Below are 22738 nucleotides of genomic sequence, written 5' to 3'. Positions count from 1 at the left end.
TGGGTTCTTCAATAGCAATGAGTCCAACTCACCCTTCTCCCTCAGTGGCTGGCAGACACCTGAAGTATGCCAGCTTCCTGTCTGTGCTGTGTCAGGACAAATGGCTGAACAGTAGCTTCCCAGAAGGTCCTCCCAGAGTGGGAGAGACATCCATACAGCCCATTTTCTGCTCTGTCCTCAGAGGAGCATTTTTGTTTACCTGGCGTGCGCCACCTTCTTAGACTCTGGCCACACCCTTCACGTGTGCTCAGCTCTTAAAGCCCCCCAGCCCACTTTGGACCCGTCTCTCTCCACTTGAGATTAACTCACTTAGGAGCACTTGACAAGACCCCTAAGCAGTTTGCATGCATGTAGGGCTGATCAGAGCCGGGACGTTAGTGTTCACAACCAGTGTCCTTGACTCTTACATGCCACACGTCACCTCCCTTCCCGCTATAGGCTAGTCACAGTCCCATTTCACACTGGCATCACTTGTTAATAGTTCCGTCCATGTCAGAAGTCTTGTGAAGGGCTGTCATCCCAGGCCTCATGGGATGCTTCAACTAGCACACGCTAGCTGTGGTCTTTACATTTTTCAAGTTTACTAACCGACCTGTGCAATGAAGCAGTTACTAAAAAGCTAAGGAATGGGGGAGGGGGGAGGGGGGGTCTGTGAACTACTTCTAAAGTATGTGTGGCTTAGCAGAGTTCCTCAGGGAAAGGAATTTAACCTTTTAAAAAATATTTTTGAGAATTCCATGTGTACCATGCATTTCGATCATATTCACCATCACTTCCCTAACTCCTAGTTGATCCATTCCCTACCTTTCCTCTGTCTATATATTGTATTTTTAAAAAGTAGCCTACTGAGTCCAATCTGTGCTGCACATACACTCACGGGCGTGGCATCCACAGGAGCCTGACTTACCAGAGGCCACCCTCTAAAAGAAAACTGACTCCCTTCACAGCGGCCATCTCTGACTTGCTTGATCTTGTGGGGGTCTTGTCTTGTGCAAACCTAACATTAATAATGGCAATACTAAGGATCTGCCAGAGGTTGACTAAATGAGAGAATTTGGAGGAGTAAGTGGCTTTATGTCTTCAGCCCTCCATCCCCCACCAGGGCTGTCCAAATGTACTAACGGTAAATGCTTCTAGGCTGGCTGGTTGCCTTCGCCCTGCAAAGGCATCTGACATCAGCATTTCCATAAATATAAAGAAATCACAGAGCACAAGAGAGACAGACTTATATTAGACTTTATAAAACAAGGGATAGAAGAGTTGGCGCCAGTGCAAGCATCGGAATGCGTTTTGAACCGGCTTGGCTAATTACCTGTGTTCTGCAGACTGAGGTGCCAGAGTGGGAGCTGTTCTGTGCAGGTAGCACCTACACACAGACAGGCCCAGAGCACGCAAGCAATAAAGATTAGGCACTGTTCATAGTGCCAACTAGAATGAGCATGCCTGCAGCCCATAATCCAACAGTGCCTGTACCAGCAGTGCAGAAAGTGTCCGAGAGAGTGCATGTGCCAGCATTGGCCAATCAGCACTCTCAGGTTACAAATGCCTTCCTTCATAGCTGGGCCTCATTAGGCAATTTTGACAGTACTTTACAAACTGATTAACCAGAAGTCTTCCCTTGCCCTCCATAACCACTAAAGGCCACGCAAAGGCCTTCCCCAACACTTATTTGTAGAGGGGCAGGACATTAGCTGCAGACTTAATGTCACCATGGCTGTAATTTGCATGTTGATGGAAAGTTAACATAATGTGGAGATGTGAAATTAAGCTGGCTGACTATGACAAGTGGCCCTGCTGAGATCCATTTCTCTATCCTCATCAGGCCACGTTTTGGCTTACTGTGTTTGTGCTTTCTCTTATTACGGACGGAATTGTAAAAAATATCCCCAAAGATGCATTAGAGTGTTCTAGAAAACTGTTTATCAGTTCCCATGACGCAACTGTGAAGCCAGTGTGTTCTCCACTGTTTGGGGATAGATTTATAGGTAAGTTTACAAGATGCTTATAAGGGTAGAGACCATATGAGGCATCTGATGCACAGAATCCACAGTGGGGGTTGAAAAATGACAAATTATCATTTTCTAATGATCAGAGACTATGAGAGGAACAAAGAATTTTGTTAAAAAACATATGAGCAAACAAGTTATGGGTAAGCAGAGAGAGCCAACAAATTACTTAAACATTTATTAGTACTTTTAAAATATAATGACAACTGTGTATTTTCACTCTGATAGGGATGAGTAAACAGAGAACTGGGTCACTTGGAGTCTGGTGACTACCGGAAGGCTCTGTCCCTCATGCCTCACTACTCCCATCTACAGACTTGATGCCAACACGCATGCCTTCATTTCATTTGAAGGAGAGAAAAAATAATCTCACCTATCCTGTGAGTCCTTCAGTCAACAGAAAGGAGAGAGGAAGGACACTTTAGCATACACTGGTAAACTTCTGATGTGCTAGTTTGCTGGGTCATGAGAAGAGGTGGTTCAAAGTCTCCCAGGTGACTGGGCGGACTTCCTTTTCCTAGAATTATGCCTCATTCTGTGACCTCAATTCAAAGCTCCTTGAGGATCGCAAGGGAGACAATTCCTAGGAGGAGGCTGTTGGCCGCTGACTACAGGGTAGACTCAGATAACATGAGGTGGGTAGTGCACTGAATGGTTTGAAACCTTGGGAGAGCATTCCTAATCCTACCACGACCAGATGTAAGAACGCTTCCCCTCTGTGAATCCATTACTAGAAAGGAGTGGCCCAACCGATGAAGGAGAAGTCAGGCACAAGTCCCAGGGAGTGAGTTTATACAGAAAGCCACTGTTTACCATTGTAGAGCAATGCGTTCCAGGTTCAAACCATAGCAAACAACAGTACGCGATACTCAGGCCTGAGAACATTTTATTGAAGACCAGCCAGTCACATCCTTTCCAGAGCATTCAGATCTGATCCCAGCAAGTGGGCAATGAGCCTGGGGGTGATTCCTTGATGTCCCCCACACTGAGTCCTGTTTACCAGATGTAAACAGTTCTCCTACAGGGCAGTGGTACAGACACTCAGAAACCTTCTCTGACATGCTTCCGGGCATCAGAAAGGGAATTGGAATTAAGAACAAGGAAGTCAGGACTACACCTGAGTCCCAGGAGCCTAGGGAGAATGTAAACAGATGGTCCTGCTTAGACTATTTCAAAATTAGGTGATAGCAGGTAAGGGCAGCATAAAACCACAAACAACCTGACCTGAGGGCACAGGAGTGTAGTGTTGCAATTCAGCTACTCAGGGAAATGGGAATAAAGAAAAAAAATGACCTAAATTCCTCCCTTTTATCTCACTCTATCTACACAGGGGGTTCTGATGTCAAGTGGACGTGTCATGCGTGACGGAAAGGAAACCAGATGAAAGACTGACGGATGGAATGAAATGAACGCCTGGTGGACCTACGGAAGCGGTCAGGACAACGCCGACATTTTACGTAAGTTAAGGGTGGAAATGTACAAAGGATAAATGCACTGTCTGGCAGGCTCTCAACATTTTACCTTCCAGTCTCATACAGAGATTAGCAGGGCTAGCCAGTTTTCTGGAAGCAACCTCCAGAAGGTTTTTAAGCCAAGGAAAAAAACACCTGAGAGAAAAGAACAACAGCAACAGTAGTGCTTCCGAGTATTAAAAAAAAAAAAAATAGTGCTTCTGTACAATGCTGGAGTGGTAACGTTTCTACCCCATAGGGAGGTGTTGGTGTGAGCTTTGCATTCTGCCTGAGTGTGAAAGCCTCAGAAAACTTTCCAAGCTCTTGAGCATAAGTCAACAGTGGCATAAATACTTTGTCAGTGTCATGAGTTTTAAAAGGCTACAGTGAAGACAGAACGCTGAACTGCTGGTGCCGATGGGTCTGCTGATGGATGACAATGTGTAGAAGGCAGCTCAGATAGTGATGAGGGTCTTACTCAAAACACTTCCTGCTTTGTGGTCCTCCTGAAGCTCCATTAATCAGGGTACTGGGGGAGCACTGTGATAAAGTCTCCTGACTGTCAAAATACTTGTTCTTTTTCTTCTAATAAGTAACTATAGTTGTGCAGGCAGAATATAACCAACCATTAACTAAACCAAGTGCGCTTTCTTTCCTAAAGGCGGCCACCCAGACACTCAGATGCTCTTTGCTGTGTTCAGGTCTCAGTTATAAATACTGGCACCTCGGTGCACAGCCTTCACCAGGCACACTGCACACACACCTTCCAGCAGCAATTCAGAGGGTGGCAACATACAAGTCCCTGATGTACAGGGGTCAGAGAAGGGGCTGTCCAATCCTTGGGACTGAGTACTGGACCAATTTTTGGATCCTACTGTGGGAACCCTTAAAAGAGCTAGAAATTTTACCAAAATATTAGCTATTTCAGTGTCAAAGAGAAAATAATGGAATTATTCCTCATAGCAACCAACACACACTTCATGGGGATTCAATTCCAATAAAAGTAGCATGACTAAGAGAGTCACAAAATAGCATGTTCAATATTCTCAGACCCTGTTGTCTGAAAGCTGGAAAATGTTCCCAGGTCAGTTACAAGAGTCTGGACAGGGCTCTGAAAATGGAGGGGGGAGGGAAGACCTGAGAAGTCAAAAAGCATTTGTTCAGGATTTGAAGCACCAGGGAGCCTTCATGTACAAACAAACCTGGCTCCGTGGTCTCAGGATCTGACAGAGTGTTGCTCCCGGGACATGCAAAAACCCGCCTGGTGCAAGTACAAAGGCTCTAACACCCAGTGCCTCCTAAGAACAAGAACTCTGTGACCTCTTAGAGCTATTGGTTACAGCATCGCCCATCCCACCTGCTTGGTAAGCAGAATTAGATTCTATACTACTTAGCGAAAAGATCAATGGTCAAATCAATTGCCAGGAAGGGATGACATGTGACACTCAAGCACAGTCAGTGAAAAGCAAGTAAAATCTAAGCAAACTTGTGACGGGCAGCCAAAGGTCAGGTGGAATCCTGTCTCAGCAAATTCACACAGAACAGCTACTTTCCAGATCTCATATCAATACTGAAGGACAAACACTTTTAAAACAAATATTTCTAAAATGTAACAGAAAACAAGGAACTGTAGTTGGTGGATTAACTTTCAGATCAGAATGGGCATCACCGTGCATCCCAACCATTTTGGGTTTTGGTAACTGCTGAAAAACGGTGCCCCTGTACCTCACTGAAAGTGGTATTTCTAGTTCACACAGAAATTAGAAATCGAAAAAAATGACATTTAGGCCCCAAGTCTAATCTGTAATTCTTGCAGTTTTCCTTCCCGAAGCATAGGTTACATTCCTGTCCTCTTTAATAATCAACCACTTGAGAAAACCCAGTCATAAAACTACTCTGTGTTGGAGGAAAAATACTCACTAGACGAGACAGAAGGCACCATTCAACAACGGCCATCTACATACACACCTGCCTATCTGCACTGGGTCTTTTTGGAAGCTACTCAGCTATATCCCAGATCTCTCTCTCCTCTTAGTTTTCAAACAGGGTCTCATTAAGTTGCCCACGTTGGTTTTGAACTTGTGATCTTCCTTCCTCAGTTTCCTCTGTACATGGGATCACATGTTACCAGGCATGGCTTACTACTGAGTTTTAGAAAGCATTTTAAAGAGCACTGACGCATGATTACATTCATAAACTTAAGAGTGCGATTTTCTCCAAGTCTGTAAATACATGTAAATGGTCACAGAACACTGTACCTGTCATTCCCCCTTCCCTTTGGAAGACAATGAAGATGCCTTTCATGTACATTTTAAAATAAAGGTAAGTAATAAAAGGAAGGTGCCGAACTGTGAAAGAGACATAATGGAAATAAAAACCCAACTACGTCAAGTACAGTTTCATTCTGCTTCCTTCAAAAAGCAATGGAAACACGCAGCCCAGAGGAATACACACAGAGTCACGCTGTAAGCTCAGGAGACATGCGTTCCTTTCAGAGTTCAAATGCAGGGAACTTGGCCTTTGCGGGGACTAATAGGTCAGCCAGGAAATATATTGTTCCAGCCATCCCTAAGGCAAGAGAAAGAAGCACAATTACTACACCAGAGGGCTCCATTTCATAAAGTGCCTCATTTCTTTTTTATCACCAACTTTATCCTAAGACATGGGACACATCCTGTAATTCATACACTGTATTCAACATCAGCGGCCCTTACAGGGCTTCTTGGCTTTAATGTTTTATCCAGAGGGGAGACAGGAGACAGAACGGAGGCAAACAAGTCCAAGCCACTCACTACCTGTGACTTGGCTAAGAGTGTGTTCCTTTAGCACAGCACTGTGGCCACTCACCTCCCTGAGGCTCTGTGTTTGTGGCTCATCACAGCTCCTAACATTACAGTCTGTGGGGGTATGCTTGCTAATTCTGTCCCTCCCTCCTTCCCTCCCTCCCTCCCCCCTCCTCTCTCTCCTCTCCTCTCCTCTCCTCCCTCTCGCTCTTTTGACACAGAGTTTCATGTATAGTCCAGGCTAGCCTTAAACTAGCTAAATGACTGAGGATGACCTTGACTTGCTGATCCTCCTGCCTCTTCTGTCTCCATCCCTTCAGTGCTGGGATTATAGCTGAGACGTGGGTGTGTGCGACATGCCCAGCTTATACAGTGTGAAGGATGGAACTCAGGACGTTGTGTACACTGAGCAAGCACTCTAACAACTGGGCTACAGCCCCAGCCTTGCTAACTGATGTGACAGGAAATAAGGCAAGTGTTTAAAAATGGACTACAGAAACCAGTTTGTAGCTACAAGCGGACTTCAAACGCATCATCGCCAGACAGAGTAGCAGCTGATGGTAACAGAAGACATGCCATGTGTGAAAAACTACCTTCAAAGAGAGAGAAGGGCGTGTCCGGTGTCCTGCATCCGTGCTCGCCATAGTCTAAACACCACTCAGCAAACTGAAAAAGAGACCAAGTTCAGTTGCTGTAGTTGTTTCTTCAGAGATCCTGGGAACTCATGAAATCTGTTACTTTGAAAAATTCCCAAACTACTGAGTCAGAGATAAGGAGCTAATGTTGAGAACCGGGTGGTCTGAAGGCAGGTACAGGGCTGGGGAGGAGTTTAATGAACAGAGTAAGGCAAAGAACAAATGTCCAAGCAGAATCTACCCTTTAAAGGAACGCTGACCTAACTGAATAGTCCCTGAAGGTTTCCCTTAGAGAATATGTTTGTTAACTCTAAGCTCATGGGCCCTTCCCACCTCCCAAGGAGCTGCTTCCCCACGCACAGCCTGGCTCCTACCTTACAGGCCCTGTACAGGAACTTGACATCTTGTGTGAGATTGTAGAGCGCCAGGAAGGCATAGGCATTCCCTGCAGCGCCATGGCACAGCCCGTAGCCCTTCTTCAGCAGCCCGTACTGCCAGACCACGTCGGCACACCGGTAGGCGTCACGCAGGTACTGCTCCTCTCTGAACACCTGCAGTCAAGGGACATATGTGAGTTCCATCATGAGGGGCCTAAGGGAGAATTCTCCAGACAGCTCCTCCTGCCTGGGAAGGCAAGGTGCAGAAGGAAAGGAGACACGACACCAATAAGGAATGCAGCAACAGAGTGTGTGGTACTGCCAGGGACAAAAGCCTAGGCACACCTGGGAAGACGGACTCTCAGCTGAGTAATGCCTCCATCAGACTGGCCTGTGGCCATGTCTGTGGGGTGTTTCCTTGATTGCTGATTGCTGTGGGTGGGCCTAGTCCACTGTGGGCGGTGCCATCCCCAGGCAGGTAGTCCTGGGCTGTGTAAGTACAGGGGGAGGTAATCCCCCTCAGGCAGGGGATGGGCCCTAGTAAACAGCATCCACTCCGCTTCAGTCCCTTGTCTTGGCTTCCCTTCATGTTGGACCAACACATAAGCCACATCAACCAGGCTGCTTTACTCAGTGTTTTATCACAGCAACAGGGAAGCAAACTAATGGAACTAACTGGGCTTGGGGCTGGAGAGACGCTCTTCCAGAGGACCTGGGTTCAATTCCCAGCATCTATGTGGCAGCTCACAACTGCCTATAACTCTAAGATCTGACACCCTCACACAGGCATTCATACAGACAAAACACCAATGCACTCAAGATAAACAAATTATTAAAAAATTGGGCCTGATCTTGTGTGGATGTATGTGCATGTGACTAAACAGCAGTGCCTAGCTGGCCACCTAGTCCGTCCCCAAAGAGCACATACCAGCTGCTCGAGGAACTCTGACACCCTTCCCCACTGAGAGTGTCTGTACATACTGGGGGATGGTCTATGAGCTATTAAATTTTTGTGTGTATTTGTTCTTCTGTGTGGACGTATATGGGTACCTATGAGGCCAAAGGTCCAAGTCAGGTGTTTCTGCAGGTTGCTCTCCACCTTATTTTTCATGATAGGATCTGTCACTCACCCTGCCGCTCAAGGACTGGGCAGTACTAGCTGGCCAGTGAGCTCTCAGGATCTTCCTACCTCCAACTCTGCAGCACCAGGATTACATTTTTAGGCCTATAATTCAGTGGTATTAATTATAGTCATGAAGCCTGACACCCAACATCGTTTCCATTTTTATCATTACACCTGAAGCGTTAGGCCGTCACTCCCTGTTCTGTACCCTCTGACCCTGATACCTTTTACTTTCTGTGTCTATAATTTGTGTACCCCAGACTTGTACTATTGGACATCACTCCATTTAAGTGTAATTTCCTCTTCTGTACTGCATTTCTGGGTGTCTACTTGTTTTGGCTAGCATGTTTTCAAAATATACATTAGAAAGTATACATTAGTATTATAGTAGACATTAGAATTCCATTCCCTTTTATGACCGGATACTACTCCACCACAGGCACATACCATATCTTGGACCTTCATCTGTTGGTACAGAACAGATGCTTAGATAGTTCTCATGTTTTGACTTAGAGCAGAGCTGTCATGAGTAGTCATGTGAACACATCTCTTTGAATTGTTTTGTATTCATTTATTCTATCTATCTATCTATCTATCTATCTATCTATCTATCTATCTATCTACATAAGCCTGTCTGTCTGTCTGTCTGTCTGTCTATCTATCTATCTATCTATCAGCATAAACCTAGAGTAGAATTGCTACATCATATGTGAAATTTGTTTTGTTTTTTTTTAAAGGACCAGCAATCTGTCTGCATGGCAGTCGCACCATTTCACATTTCTGCAGCTTTCAGTTATGCTTCTGGGGTATTTCTCTTGGCTCTGCCACTTCTGTTATCAGCTTGGCTACTGTGTCAGTGTTATGGGATAGCAACCACTATGGTGGGATGGATGCTATCCCGTTTAGCACAACGAATGACCTCAGACCCAACAGCTGGCTCACGATCCGTTAATGATTATGAGAATAGTGTTACCTAACAAAGTGTTTGCTATGTTTTTAAAAAAACTTTCTGTTAAATATGAAAAGACGAGGTACCTTGTAGGCCTGGATGAGCATGTAGATGACCCCAGGGGCACCGTGGCACCAGTGGACAAGCAGATCTCTGGTGTCATCCAAACATGTAGGGAAATTGCCAGAAGGAAACTTCAGCTGGCAGACAAAGTCTACACTGGGCTTCACCAAACTATGTAACTTTCCTTGGCTCACCTGAAGGCTGGGCTTCAAAGGAGAAACAGAGCTATTAGTTCTGCTGAAGAAAAAGACATTCTTAGAACTCAAAATGAACTTAAAACCTGAAACAAGAAAATCACACCTAACAGGAAATGTGACGGCATTAAAAGACTTTATATCGCTTCCAATTTTTTCACTGGCTAGATATTCTTGTTTTAACCTTCTGTATTATGATTTTTATTTAATTTTATTTATTTTTAAAATTTTTATTTTATTAATTTATTCAGATTATATCTCCATTGTTTTCTCATCACTTGTATCCTCCTGTTCCTCCCTCCCTCCGGCTTTCACCCTATTCCTCCCCTAGGTCTATGACCGAGGGTGACCTCCTCCCCTGCTATATGGTCACAGGCTATCAAGTCTATCTTGGTAGCCTGCCTATTCTTTCTTTGAGTGCTCCCAGGCCTCCCCACCAAGGGGAGGTGGTCAAATATGGGGCACCAGAGTTCATGTCAGAGTCAGTCCCCGTTCTCCACATAACTGTGGAGAATGTCCTATTCATTGGGTAGATCAGAGTGGGGTTCAATGTTTACTGCTTGTATTGTCCTTGGTTAGTGCAATAGTTTGAGTCGACTCCCTTGGGTCCCCGATCCACCCATCACAATGTTCTTCTTGTAGGTTTCTAGGACCCTCTGGATCCTTCTGTTTCCCCATTCTGCCATATTTCTCTCACTTAGAGTCCCAACCTCCTGGTAAGTGAAGACTCTCATGGGACATGCCTCTTGGGCTAATGTCCAATGATAAGTGAGTATAAACCATGTGAGTCTTTCTGCTTCTGGGTTAACTCACTCAGTATGATCATTTCTAGTTCTGTGCTTTATGATTTTTAAGTAATAGGAAAAAAACCTATAATTGAGCCATTAACTAACTCGTAAGGCCTTCTGTATGTGCTATTTCCAATGTTTGTTGTTATGGACACATTCAGAAGTACTTTTCCTAAGTCAGTGATTGCAAACAAGGGCGAAATAGGTGTCTGTCAAACGCAGAGACACACTGACGACTGAGCTCAGCTCCTGCTTTCAGAGTGAGAGGTGGTGGGTGCTGTCTGCAACTGGGAGACCCAAGAGCTGAGGCAGAACTGCAGTGTGGGTAAACTCCAAACTGGAAATAACTTGTACACTGATTATTAGGATACTAGGATTTAGGTTTATATGGCATGGTATCATGCAGGGCATGTGAATGTCATTTGAGATGTAATTTTGTCATTTTCTTTTTGATTCTGTTTTTAATTCACTGCATTGCTCACTCTTTAAAAGACACAAGGGATGGAGCATGCGGGTGAAGTGTGCACAGTCGGGATGGTACAGGAAGGACGCGATGCATTGTGTTCTCGGGATTCTGTGCTCTTCAAGACATGTAAAAATAGAACTTTACAAAAAGAATACTTATTCAGTAAAAAGTATTAAAACAGAGAGAAACACTCTCCGGGAATTGCCTAGAAATAATACTGTTCAATTTTATGTTGATATATAGGCACATTCCAAATGGATTTTCAGAACTAAAAACTCTATCATTTTGAATAGATAACAGCCTGGAAATTGAAAAACCAATACTGTGGTTTTCAGATTTCTTATTAGAGTTAACAAAAAGAGTAAAGGCAGATAGCTCTTGACTATCAGATTTAATGACAGGTCAACAAGGCTGCTCATTCAGTAATGTACGACTTTAACTCATATTGAATGTCAGGAGTCACAAACTTTCCTTTCATGAAATATGTGAAAGAATTTATATGTAGATCTGGAACTAAGAGTCACCAAGGAAAACATTCCAGAACAAGAAATTTAAATCTTGGTTGTCAGAAGTGCTAATTAAATAACTTTAATCCAAAAGTAGAATACATGAATGGATGAATGAATGAATGAATGAATGATCACTGTTCCAACAAAACAAACAACCAAATGCAGGCTGTTCTCTGACCACAGTTCCCAAACTGTGGCTCTATACAAACGCAACCATGGGTTGAGGGCAAGAAGGACAGTGGTTGTTTGTTTTCTTCCACCCAGATGGTGACATGTACTGGACACATGAGGGCAGCACCTTCCTTTACGTGACACTGTGCTTTGTAAGGGAGACATGTACCTCTGCTGCCACAAAGGATCCATTTTCTTTTGACATGAAGTCTATTTGCAAGTGCCAACTGTTCCCTTAAAATGGCCCCCTGAGCTCTCTCTCTGACCTTTCCCAAGCCCAGTTAATTGCAGTGAGTTGTTTGTCTTCAGTCTTTCTAATTCAGTTGATGCCTCCCAGTATTGTCAGAGCTTAAGAACTATGGGGTGCAGCCGAGTGTGGTGGCACACACCTTTAATCCCAACACTCGGGAGGCAGAGGCAAGAGGATCACCGTGAGTTCAAGGCCAGCTTGGTCTATAAAAGCGAGTCCAGGACAGCCAAGACTGTTACACAGAGAAACCCTGTCCCTAAAAACCTTAAAAAAAAAAAAGGGGGCACAGCACATTCTGCTATTTTTCAAGCAAGTCACATGAAATCCACTGGGCACTCTTCTTGGTGTTACTCTCTCAGTGAGCCTCAGGCAGTGTGTGCTCACTGGTTTTGTTATTATTATTGATTTTGTTTTTACTCCTGAAGTTTGTTTCAGTAGGTTTTCTTTATAATAGGATGGTTATTTATAACAGGGAATGATCCTTGTAACTCAAGGTGTTTTCTGAGAGCAAAGAGCACTTCAGACAGACTTAGAGGTCAAGATCCTGCTCCAGTGGTGCTCAGTGTGTGCACGTTCACCTGAGACCCAAGCACCACCCCCAGGATGCTCTTTTTATGCTTTCACACTTGAAGGTGCACCCTGGCTACTGCCCTCTGTTGAGGTCAGGTGACTGCAAAGAGTGTGACACAGTGACTTACAGAAGGAGACAGTATCAGGATCTGCTCCCCACCCAAGACCTACACGTGTGGGTCCTCTTATAGCCTCACCTGAAGCATCCTTACCTGCATCAGGTAGTAATAAATTCCCGCCAGGCCATGAGCAGCCCCCACGTAATATTCCTGGTACCACTCGTACATCAGTGGAGACTTCGCTGTGAAGTTTCTCTTTCTAGATAGGGTTTCACCAGAGTTTAAGATTGTTTCACAAATCTACAGGGAGAAAGCCAAGCAAAACAACAGGATGGTTTGACAAAATGTGTTCCTGTTGGATCAAGGGACTTTTTGTTAAGAAGTACTGGATTACTGGTAGGGAATCAGATAGCACCTTCCACCAGGAAGGACACAGTTCCCGTCAGAGAAGGGTGAATGTTATTCTCCCTAGAATAACATAGTTGCAGGGAGGACCCTCAGCTATTTTTATTAACACTTTTAAGAATCTACATGTCTTTCTTTTTATTTATTTTTATTTAATTATTTAATTAAATTAATTAATTAATCAACTTATTTATTAATTAATTTATTTATTACATGTCTTCCAAAGAGAATCAAAAGTTCCTCCAGGCACTGAAGGAGAGACTTGTATCTGAGAGCTGGCCTCCATGTTGCCCAGAAAGGACCCCTGAACTATCAAATGGAGCAGGACGGCCTTCTGACTCTCACTGCTCATGACAGAGCTTCGCACGGACCGACTGTGAAGCCGTTGGCTCTTTGATTGCGGCTCACCTATAGAGGTTGAACACATGTTCTTTCTACATGGGATGTGCTATGTGGAGAGAGAGAGAGTACGGAAGTAGATGGCTAAAACACTCCCAAACCCCACAGCACTGTATTTATTACCTGCTGAATATGGCTCTGAGGAATCTTCTCCTCTCCAAAGTTCTTATTGACAAAAAGCAGAGCGAAGATGTAGCCTATGCGGCCGTAGAGCATTTCATTTGGTACGTGGGGATCAATCTTATTCAGGTGCATGAGCCTAGGAATAGAAACACGCTTCTATGATCATCTGGCAGGGATCAGACACTGGCATAGAAAGTTGTTCATTAAGATACCTAAAACCACAGTTTAAAGACTAGCCCATATTGAGTTCACAACGGGACTGGCCAGACACAAGGAGAATGCACAAGGCTACTCAACTCCCCCTGGCTTCTCACATGCAGACTGTAAGACCTGGGTTAAGCAGTGGGGATGGGAGGAGCTGGCAACTGTTGCCATTACAGCATCCGCCTGGACTAATCGACACTCAGAGATATTGGCTTTGATCAAGTGTGTGTTGCATCCCACTCATCTACAATGCACCCTGACCGGCCACGAGGTAACTCATGCAAATAGCATAAAGCCCTCTAGCTTTTATATTTAGAGACATCCTTGGCTACAGAGAGAGAGAGAGAGAGAGAGAGAGAGAGAGAGAGAGAGAGAGAGAGAGAGAGAGAGAAGGGAGAGTGTATGTGTGTGTATTTCTAGATATATTTCTAGATATATGTACATACAAATAAACTTATGTCTAAATATGAATTTAACCCTGCAATATCCTTCATAGCTCTTCCCTGTCAAGTACACATAAGACTAGTCCCATTCTTTGTAAGGTGCAGAACAGTATCCTGTCAAACTACACATTATAATCTATCAGGGTCTTGTTGATGAATGCAGTGGCGCCATCTCAAAGTTTTTATGGGTTCTGTTTCCAGTTAAGCAGCAGCGAGCAGACTCCACCTTTCCCTCTCCCATTAAACACAGCTCCAACAGCCTAGACAGAATACACCAGCTGGCTATGTGAGGACTTTGAAAAGGAAATAGCATTAGATAGGTGGGCCAGAATCTGAGAAATAGTAGACTGTAGGGTTTTTTCCCTTCCAATATTCCCCTGGCCTGAGCTCAGTATGGCGCAAAACACGGAAGTGAGTACCAGGGGGATGAAAATGACTCCTGAAGGAGTTCTGTCTCGGGGATGAACAGGCAAGGGGCGTCCTGAGTAAAGGGCTAGAGGGTGAAGCCCTGCTTCCCTCGCTATGGCTTACTCCTGGGGAACAGGCATCTCAAGCCTCAAGCAGAAGCCACTGTAACGGAAACCACAGGAGCTGAAACTGTGAGGGAGATTCCTCAGAGATTAGAGGCACTGTGGTTCCATGGGAGGGGGACACCCTGTTCACCTAACTTCTGTGTCACTCAGCCCAGAAGCAAGCACGTGATGAAACATATACCACTGGGCAACCAGGCCCCAGGCAGCCAGGAAGTAGGGGAAGAAGACCCCAGGGGAGGTACACTTAAAGAGAACCCACAGAGAGGTAGCCTCAACTCTGAGAATGAGTTTGTGTGAGGTTTTTGTTTTGTTTTCTTCTGTTGAGCGGTGAATCTCCCTGTTGTTTTAGAATTTTTAATCACATCAAGTTTTGAAAACACACCTCAATTTTCTGTAAATTGTTTATGAACTTCAATGTAATCCTATTTAAGTTATCAAAACCTTTTAATTTTGGTTAGGACTTGACAAAATATTAGTATAAAAAGCCCAGGGACTTTCTAGAAAATCAAATGTTATTTGGTATTTTACAATATGCCAGGCATAACATTTCATCTCTGTTCTTCTATAAGAATGAATCCTGATGTTAAAATTCTCAGAATTGTTGTCAGAACAGAAACTCCCCTTTGGACCGGCAGCAGAGTGTGCAGGCATTTCTAATTGATTTCACACTCAGGTGGTTGAACAGCATTTACAGGGTTACAACTCACATGGGGTAAACAGTTGTATTGGAATCAGTAGCCACAGGGACTCAACACTTGTTATCAAAATCCACCAAGAACTTGCTACCAGAAGCAGTGAGGAGTGTGAGGAAGGTGGGATGCCCTGAGAGGGCTGCAGGTGTGGGCACAGCCTTCCTCGGTCTTTATCACTTACTCTAGGGGGTGGTATGGCTTTCTCTGGGCTACAAGAGCAGGTTCGGAAACTATCCTATGCGTACTTCTTCCTAGTAAGTGTTTGCCCATGTGGTAGACCTAGGTCATTGCCCATGCTGTTATTTGAATGCAGGAGTCAGGGTGCAGCTAAAATATTATGGATATAGCCATATGGATACGTATAGATACACAGGATATAGCCACAATCCCTAGAGGCCAGCGATATTTACCGATGTCAAGAACACAAGAAGCCCAGGCACATAAAACTGTGACAGCTGCTCCAGCAGGCCAGACGCACATCTATGCATACAGTAGAGAGGCTATAGTTAGACAGATGAGCATCTGTGAGAAGGAGAAGACCCCTCTCCCATCCCCTTCCCTGCCGCTTCTGTCACCTCCGGGGAGGGATAGGCACACTTGGTGTCTGAAATGAAGAGGATCTGCTCCTGTAGCCACAATGAGATGATTTTGTGACTAAGACAGCTGACAAATATAGAACAAATGTTGAGGAAAAGTATAAAGAACTTCTGTTTTTAAAAACTAAACAAAATTTTAAATTAGATTTATTGATTTTATCTTATATGTATGTTTCCTTTGAATTATGCACGTGCACCCCACTTGTGCCTGGTACCTGCAGTGGTCAGAAGAAGGATGGGACCCCTGGAACTGGAGTTAGGGAGATTGTGAGCCACCACGGGGATGCTGGGAATTGAACCCTGGTCCTGTGCAAGAACAACCCGTGCTCTGCTTTTAACCACGGCACCGTCTCTCCATTTCTGGTATAAAGGATATCTTATGCATGTTTGCTCCTTGGTACAAAAAAGGGGGGGAGGGCGTTTAAAAAACAATGGCATGGTGCAAGTAATTAAAGCACTTCAAATTAGCAAAATATATAAATGCTAGCTCGTATTTTCTCTTTATTCCCTTTCACAATTATAGGAAATAAACTCAGTGAAATGGTATCCCAGGGCTAGGGTCACCACAGCCAGATGTTTCTGTTTTCTTATAATACTGGTTAAGCTTTGCTCAATGCCAACAAGGCTGTGTGAGCCACAGATCAGGGGTTATGCCACTTTTCATGTCTCACCCCACTCTGCCATCTCACTGTTGCAGGGCTAGGAAAGAGCCCCGTGTTGTGGGCAATATGGTCAAGTGCTCCCCTCCCAGGTACATCCCCACCTCCACTTTTTCTTATGTTTCTTAAAGAAAGCATATAAGTATATAATTATAGTCAAGTCAATCCTGGTGGCAACAAACTAAAAAAAAAAAAAGACATAGATTCTATAAATACTGGCACTGATGTAGCTGTATGGTATATATATATATATATACACACACACACATAAATGTTTTACTGTAAGCTATTTCCAGGGATCTGTTTTACATGCCTGGTGAGTCAACAATTTTGGTTCGGTAAGTTTTCAGTATATATCTACGCAGGTCTTTGAGTAGCACAAATAACTGGCACATTAACTCTAAATCAGTTTTTGAGTCTATGACGGATGCTATGCAGACTTTTCTGCCTTGTTTTTCTCCTATGACCCATGCGAGTGACCAGGCAACTCAAGGCTCTTCAGGGAATAAGAGGCTTCATAGGAGCTGAGCAAGCAGGCACACTCTATCCCTTAGCCCCGAGAGGTGCGGCAGGATCAGTGCCTGCTCATCCCGGGCTACACAAGTCTCCTTCTTTACAATAAGTTCACAGTAGCAGTAGACTTCACACAGGGGAGTCCTCAGAGCTTGGAGGTACTTCTGAGAGGGCAGATCTGGGAGGGCAATCTACATGCCCCAGCCAGAGGAGCTTGGTCAGATCCTCATTTTCAGAAGAACATAAAAACATTTGCTAAGAAAACTGTATTTTTTCCCCTCATAACAGAACTTGTATGAGTAACACTGGGGCCAAGAAAACAGACCTGTAGGCTACACACAGACTGAGCTGCCGCAGGGGCCAGAGCACGCACCTCAAGGTCAGATCAGAACACCGGACCAGGGTTAATATAAATGTATCAATTCTACAGACTTTGGAAAGGAAAACGAACTCGATTTACTTCTGCAAAGTGACCAAAGGAACTATTCAAAAAGGAAGACTTCGCTGTCACTTTTGCCCTAGGAAGAATATTATGAACTATTACTGCATTCAGTCCAGTGAGGATCCTACCAAAACAGAGTTGAACCACTGATTACAAAAACGCCAGTGCTCTCACCTGCACTGCCACTAGATGGCGATATACTATTAACATTATAAAACCAAATTCATTTGCACTAGGGTTGGTCATAACAGCATATAGGAACACAATTTAAATGCTTACAGACACAAAAGATTTCCGTCTTATAGTGAAAGTGGTACATTTCTTTCCTGGATCAGAATTCAGATTATCAGCGCTTACTAGTTGGTTCTGATACTAAGAGTAGGGCTTGAAGCCATGTGAGGCTCATGCTACATTCTTGAGATACAGTAACGAGAATATTTTATGTCTTTTTGGAAACTCCCAAACCCACCAGTGTAGTTCTGTGGCTCTGTTTATCTGTGTGGATAGACTGACATTAATAGCAACAAGGTTTTAGAAGAGACCATCAAGTCAGTGAACGCCCCTGGAGGATGAATAAAGACTCTGAAAGACAAGACTGCTCTGTGAGGCACCTGGTGGCACTTCCCCAGGGTGTTAATGGAGCTTTCTGTCTTGGATTATGTCAAAAGACTTAAAATGGCTTTTAAAAATTCCTTTTCTGATTTATCACACTGCAACACACATCTCGTTCTCTGTTCAAAAAGCCATAGCTCCTCAGAGCTACAGGTATTTACCAGACAGCAGAGAAAGCCAGTGAGAGATCCTGTCACTCAACCAGGCCCTTTGCAATAATACAACATGGCCAATGTAGTCACTGACTCTCCTTCCCCCGCTCCCAAGCCCTCCACCCCTGCGGGAAGTTAGAGGCCTCCAATCTCCATTAGTGCAAGGCCCTGACACTCTCAGAGGGACCATCTGCTCTGGAAGCTAAAGACCCCCAGAGGCAAGGTTAGGAACTAAAATCTAAAGGAAACTCATCTCTTTAGGTTCCAGTTTCTTTATATAAACATTATATATATATATATATATATATATATATATATATATATATATATATATATATATATACACATATATATATACATATATTATAATGTGACATATATATTATTATCAAAGGCATGTTTATTCTTTCATACTCAAAATTCTGATTCTGAATGAGTGCCTACTACCCAAGAACATGCTGGAAAGGTAAATGGGATGGTGCGGCCAGTGGACACAACAAAGCCACTGCTGAAGAAAATGAGTGTCTGATGCCCCCAGGCCCCCAGAAGATGTGACACCAGGAAGATGGTTCATTAAAAAGCAAACTAAGCAAGCACACTGATTCAACACCTGGTGATATAAAATAATTCTGCATTTCTAGAAACTGAACTAAAGGAATTTCTGTCACCACAAGGGAGGAGATGTAGGTGAAGTGAGCACTGCAATTCCCAGTAGTGCTCAAGAGATAAAGAAGCTAGGCAGTCGAGGCTGTGGCCACAAACAGCACATTTCCCTTTCACAGCCACATGCGCATACATATAGGAGTACAGAAGTAACCATACAGACACAGAAACACACACACACACACACTCAGAGACAGACATACACACACAGACACACCCACAGACAGAAACACACACACAGACACACACACACACAGACACACACATACAGACACATACACACACACACAGACACACACACACACACACTCAGAGACAGACATACACACACAGACACACCCACAGACAGAAACACACACACAGACACACACACACACAGACACACACACACAGACACATACACACACCCACAGACAGAAACACACAGACACACACACACAGACAAACACACACAGACACACACACAGACACCCCCCCCCACACACACACACCCACACACCCCTTTTGTTTTGAGACAATCTTACTCTGTAGACCAGGCTGGCTTAGAACTTACTATGTGGTCCAGAGTGGCCTTGAACTTGTAGAAATCTGGAAACCACAATGCCTGATCTCACATTCTGTATTTTAATTGTACATGACAAGCGTTATAGCCATAAATAAAATGTTCTTGAAGTGTCATAAATTGTTTTGAATACATGAATCACAAAAGGTATTTATAAGCAATGCATCAAATAAACAAAAAACAGGTCTTAGCTTACTCATCTGAGTATTTTAGTTTTTTAACAATGCACATGTTATCATTCCCCTGAAAGTGTTTCAGGTCCTTAGGATGTGAGAAAAGGCTGACTGCACGTGACAAGCAAACAAACCCCTGTGACCTAGCGCTGCAGGGCTTCTCCACACATGAGCTCCTGGAGACTATGTGCAGACTGGGAGTGGTGTGCATTTAATTCTGCATAACCAATATTGAGCACACACTCTGATTAGTCTCAACATCTTGTTTCCACCGAATACCATCACAATTCTTAACAAAGAAGATTACCAGTTGGCCACTGTGTTTCAGGGAAGGTGACTGTGTGTGTGACATACAGAAACCACTATAATGTACCTGACCATCTGAGGGCTCTCAAGTACTCACTGGTATTAAACTGGTGGTGCAACACCTCACACATGAGAAAGGCAGTGTCCGTGCTTCAGACTTAAGTTGTCCTACATCAGTCAACTGCTGTGGGAGGAGCTCGGTCTACTCAGACCTGTAGAGAACTTACTGCTTTGTGTCACCTACGACTCTAGTCAAGCTTGGTGACAGTTTTTAAAATTTGTATTTTAATTTTATTTTTTGTGAACCCATGAGTTTAATGAAGGCTACCCTTCTTCTGGTTAGGCAGGAGCACGGGTCTGATTGTCCCAAATGCATGGGCATCTTAATCAGCTCAGGGCTGGCATGGCCTGTGCGTCCTTCCCCGCTCCACTAAGGGATACTGCTGGTAAGGCCAATGCTGTATGGGTCTTTTGAGAGGTCAAGAGAGCAATGGCCTTTCCTCACGCTCTCACATTCTCTCTAGCTCTCTTGACACGCTCTGACACTGGAGGGGTGATGTGGTGCCCTGTCTAAGGCTAAGTGCTCAACAAGAGCTTATTTCATTGCTTACATTAGTTATGAGTCTCCACAGTGACCACCATCCAGTGCAAAAGAAGCTTCTCTGACAAAAACTGACAATAGCACCCATCTGTGGGCATCAGCATAAATACTCACAAGGTAATCTGACAGGCGCATCCTGTCCTGTTGGCAAAAACAACAGCAGTAGCTTCCCCCATAGAACACTCAACCTCCTCAGCCACGGGCTTTTGACCAGGCTTACAGTATCAGATGTGAACTTCCTCCTGGTGAGTGGGTCCCAAATCAGCCAGAAACCAGTTGGTTTCCCCTGTTGCACTACTGGTCCTGCACATCCTGCTCTGTGGGTCACTAGTACACCTGCAGGGTTCACAGCTGCGCATGACTGTAATGGCGTCCCCCAGAAGCCTGCACAGCATCGCCCAGCAGTATGAGGGCTGGCCAGCACGGAGAAAGCTTGTGTAGTTTTATGGTAAGCAAGTCTCTGCCATAGGGTTTTTGCTTTTCCCCCTATACACATTAGATAGTGGAGCTTTTCATTTGAAGTTAGACTATATAATTTGTGGCTTCTGATAGATGTAAACAGTTATTTTTAAAAATATCAATGCAGAAAATGACTTATTATATTGGTCCATATAATGTTACAGGTAGAGCAAAAGATCCTTTTGCTTCCCTTCTGCAGTTATAATTTCCAGTAGGAAAAAAAAACTTGTTATAAGTAGAAAGTACCTTATATGGGACAAAATTTGGGGAGAATGGAGAACTTCCGTGTGTGTCCATACCTATGCAAGTTATAGATACATTAAGCAGTGCAGGTATGAATAATTCTATCTTTGTAGAATGATCGTAAATCAATAGTCCAAAGAGCCTGTTGATGAACTACACACACAGACCAGAGTTACTGTGAGGCATCCATGAGATTGTTCTGGCACCCTCCAAAGATACTAAAATATACTGGCACTTGCATCTGTCATATGAAACGAGGATTAGTATGCAACCCGTGAACATCTTCACTTATGCTCTGAAGCATCTCTGTTACACCTGAAGAACTCTGTAAACAGCCACACTGTTTAGGGAATAACAACATAAACACCTTTGGCTGAGTCTATGGATGGAAACTCATGGATTTGGAAGGACAACATAAATCAATGAAGGAATTCCTCAACAAACTAACTTGACACTTGTGCATTTCTAGCAGCAATTATGGGAAAGAAGGGTGAGAATATTAAAAGGCACAGATGACGCTGGGATGGCCACAATGCTGGAAGTGCAACTCTCCTGCTGCCGTAGGCTCCCCCTGAGCCAATGAAGCAGTCCTCCAGGGAGCTGCACGCCAGCCCAACTTATTACGAGTTTGAGTGCGCAATAACGTCTACAACGCAGGCTTACAGGTGTGTCCCCAGCCCAGTTAGAAAGGCATTAGTCTGGAATTAGTTTTTGGTCTGTGGCTTACGGGAAGAGACCCACTTCCTTTTCAAATGCTGACTCTGGACAGTACCATGAATTAGTCATCCCATGATCAAGGCTTTGATCTGAGGGAACTGATGTTGACCTGTACCATGCCAGTGCCCTTCTACCGTATATTAAGAATTACAAGGCTACTCCTTAGCCATAAGAGGAGTGTGAGAATGGACCAAACACAGGAGGAAGATTTGTCTGCTGAGAGTAAAGCAAACTCAGTAGAATGCTCTTTTGTGAACATGTGCAGAACCCTAATGATGTGGAGGTTAACAGTCCTCACAAACAAACATGATTACCGTGTGATGCAATCCTCCGCCTGCTTCTCACTGTTCATCTTGTGATAGAGCACAGCGGCCACGGCCAGGGGGCCCGCGTCGCCGCACAGGAAGGTGATGGACCGCCGGCTCAAGCAGTTGAGGCTTTGCTTTACATAGCTGTGTGCCATCTGCAGGTAGGCAGGGTCCCCGAACACATCGTGGAGGTGCAAGTAGAGCAGAGCGATGCCTGCAATGCAAGCACAGCACACAGAGATGAGGACAGGCAGCTTGTGGTATTCGGTTGTGTCAGCCATTCCTCTGGGTTGGGTTTTGGATGCTATGTGAAGTCGTCTGCGACTTCAGGCGACTGTCCCTCTAGCCTCAGCTCTAGTCACTGCGAGGCAGCTCTAAGGATAAGGCAGAGGGAGTTACTTATTTGTCTTAGTCGTCCTCACTGTTAAACTTCTGTTATGTAATAAAGACTTTTCCACGCCAGAGACACATGGATGAACTGAGCATTACTAATGCCTTTTGGTAGGTGGCTGTTTTGTTAATAATGAACACAAAATGCA

The 22738-nt window shown here is 44.3% G+C and overlaps 1 protein-coding gene across 2 annotated transcripts in view; it reads right to left on the bottom strand.

Moving 5' to 3' along the window:
• Positions 1–2875: 2875 nt before the first annotated feature.
• Positions 2876–22738, bottom strand: part of LANCL1 (LanC like glutathione S-transferase 1) — a 38841-nt gene continuing 18978 nt past the window's right edge. For both annotated transcript variants that reach the window (XM_084779675.1, XM_084779674.1), the window contains exons 4-10: positions 22206–22413; positions 13322–13457; positions 12548–12694; positions 9411–9593; positions 7250–7426; positions 6834–6906; positions 2876–6025 (exon numbers count right to left, since the gene is read on the bottom strand). In XM_084779675.1, coding sequence (XP_084635801.1) covers positions 5949–6025; positions 6834–6906; positions 7250–7426; positions 9411–9593; positions 12548–12694; positions 13322–13457; positions 22206–22413 — 1001 coding nt within the window. In that variant the 3' untranslated portion in view covers positions 2876–5948. The remainder of the gene's footprint in view (positions 6026–6833; positions 6907–7249; positions 7427–9410; positions 9594–12547; positions 12695–13321; positions 13458–22205; positions 22414–22738) is intronic.

This window comes from Acomys minous (assembly GCF_964271855.1).
Source record: "Acomys minous genome assembly, chromosome: 4".
Taxonomy (NCBI): Eukaryota; Metazoa; Chordata; class Mammalia; order Rodentia; family Muridae; genus Acomys; species Acomys minous.
The sequence above is the reverse complement of the archived record's forward strand: the minus strand, read 5'-3'. Positions and strand labels throughout refer to the sequence as shown.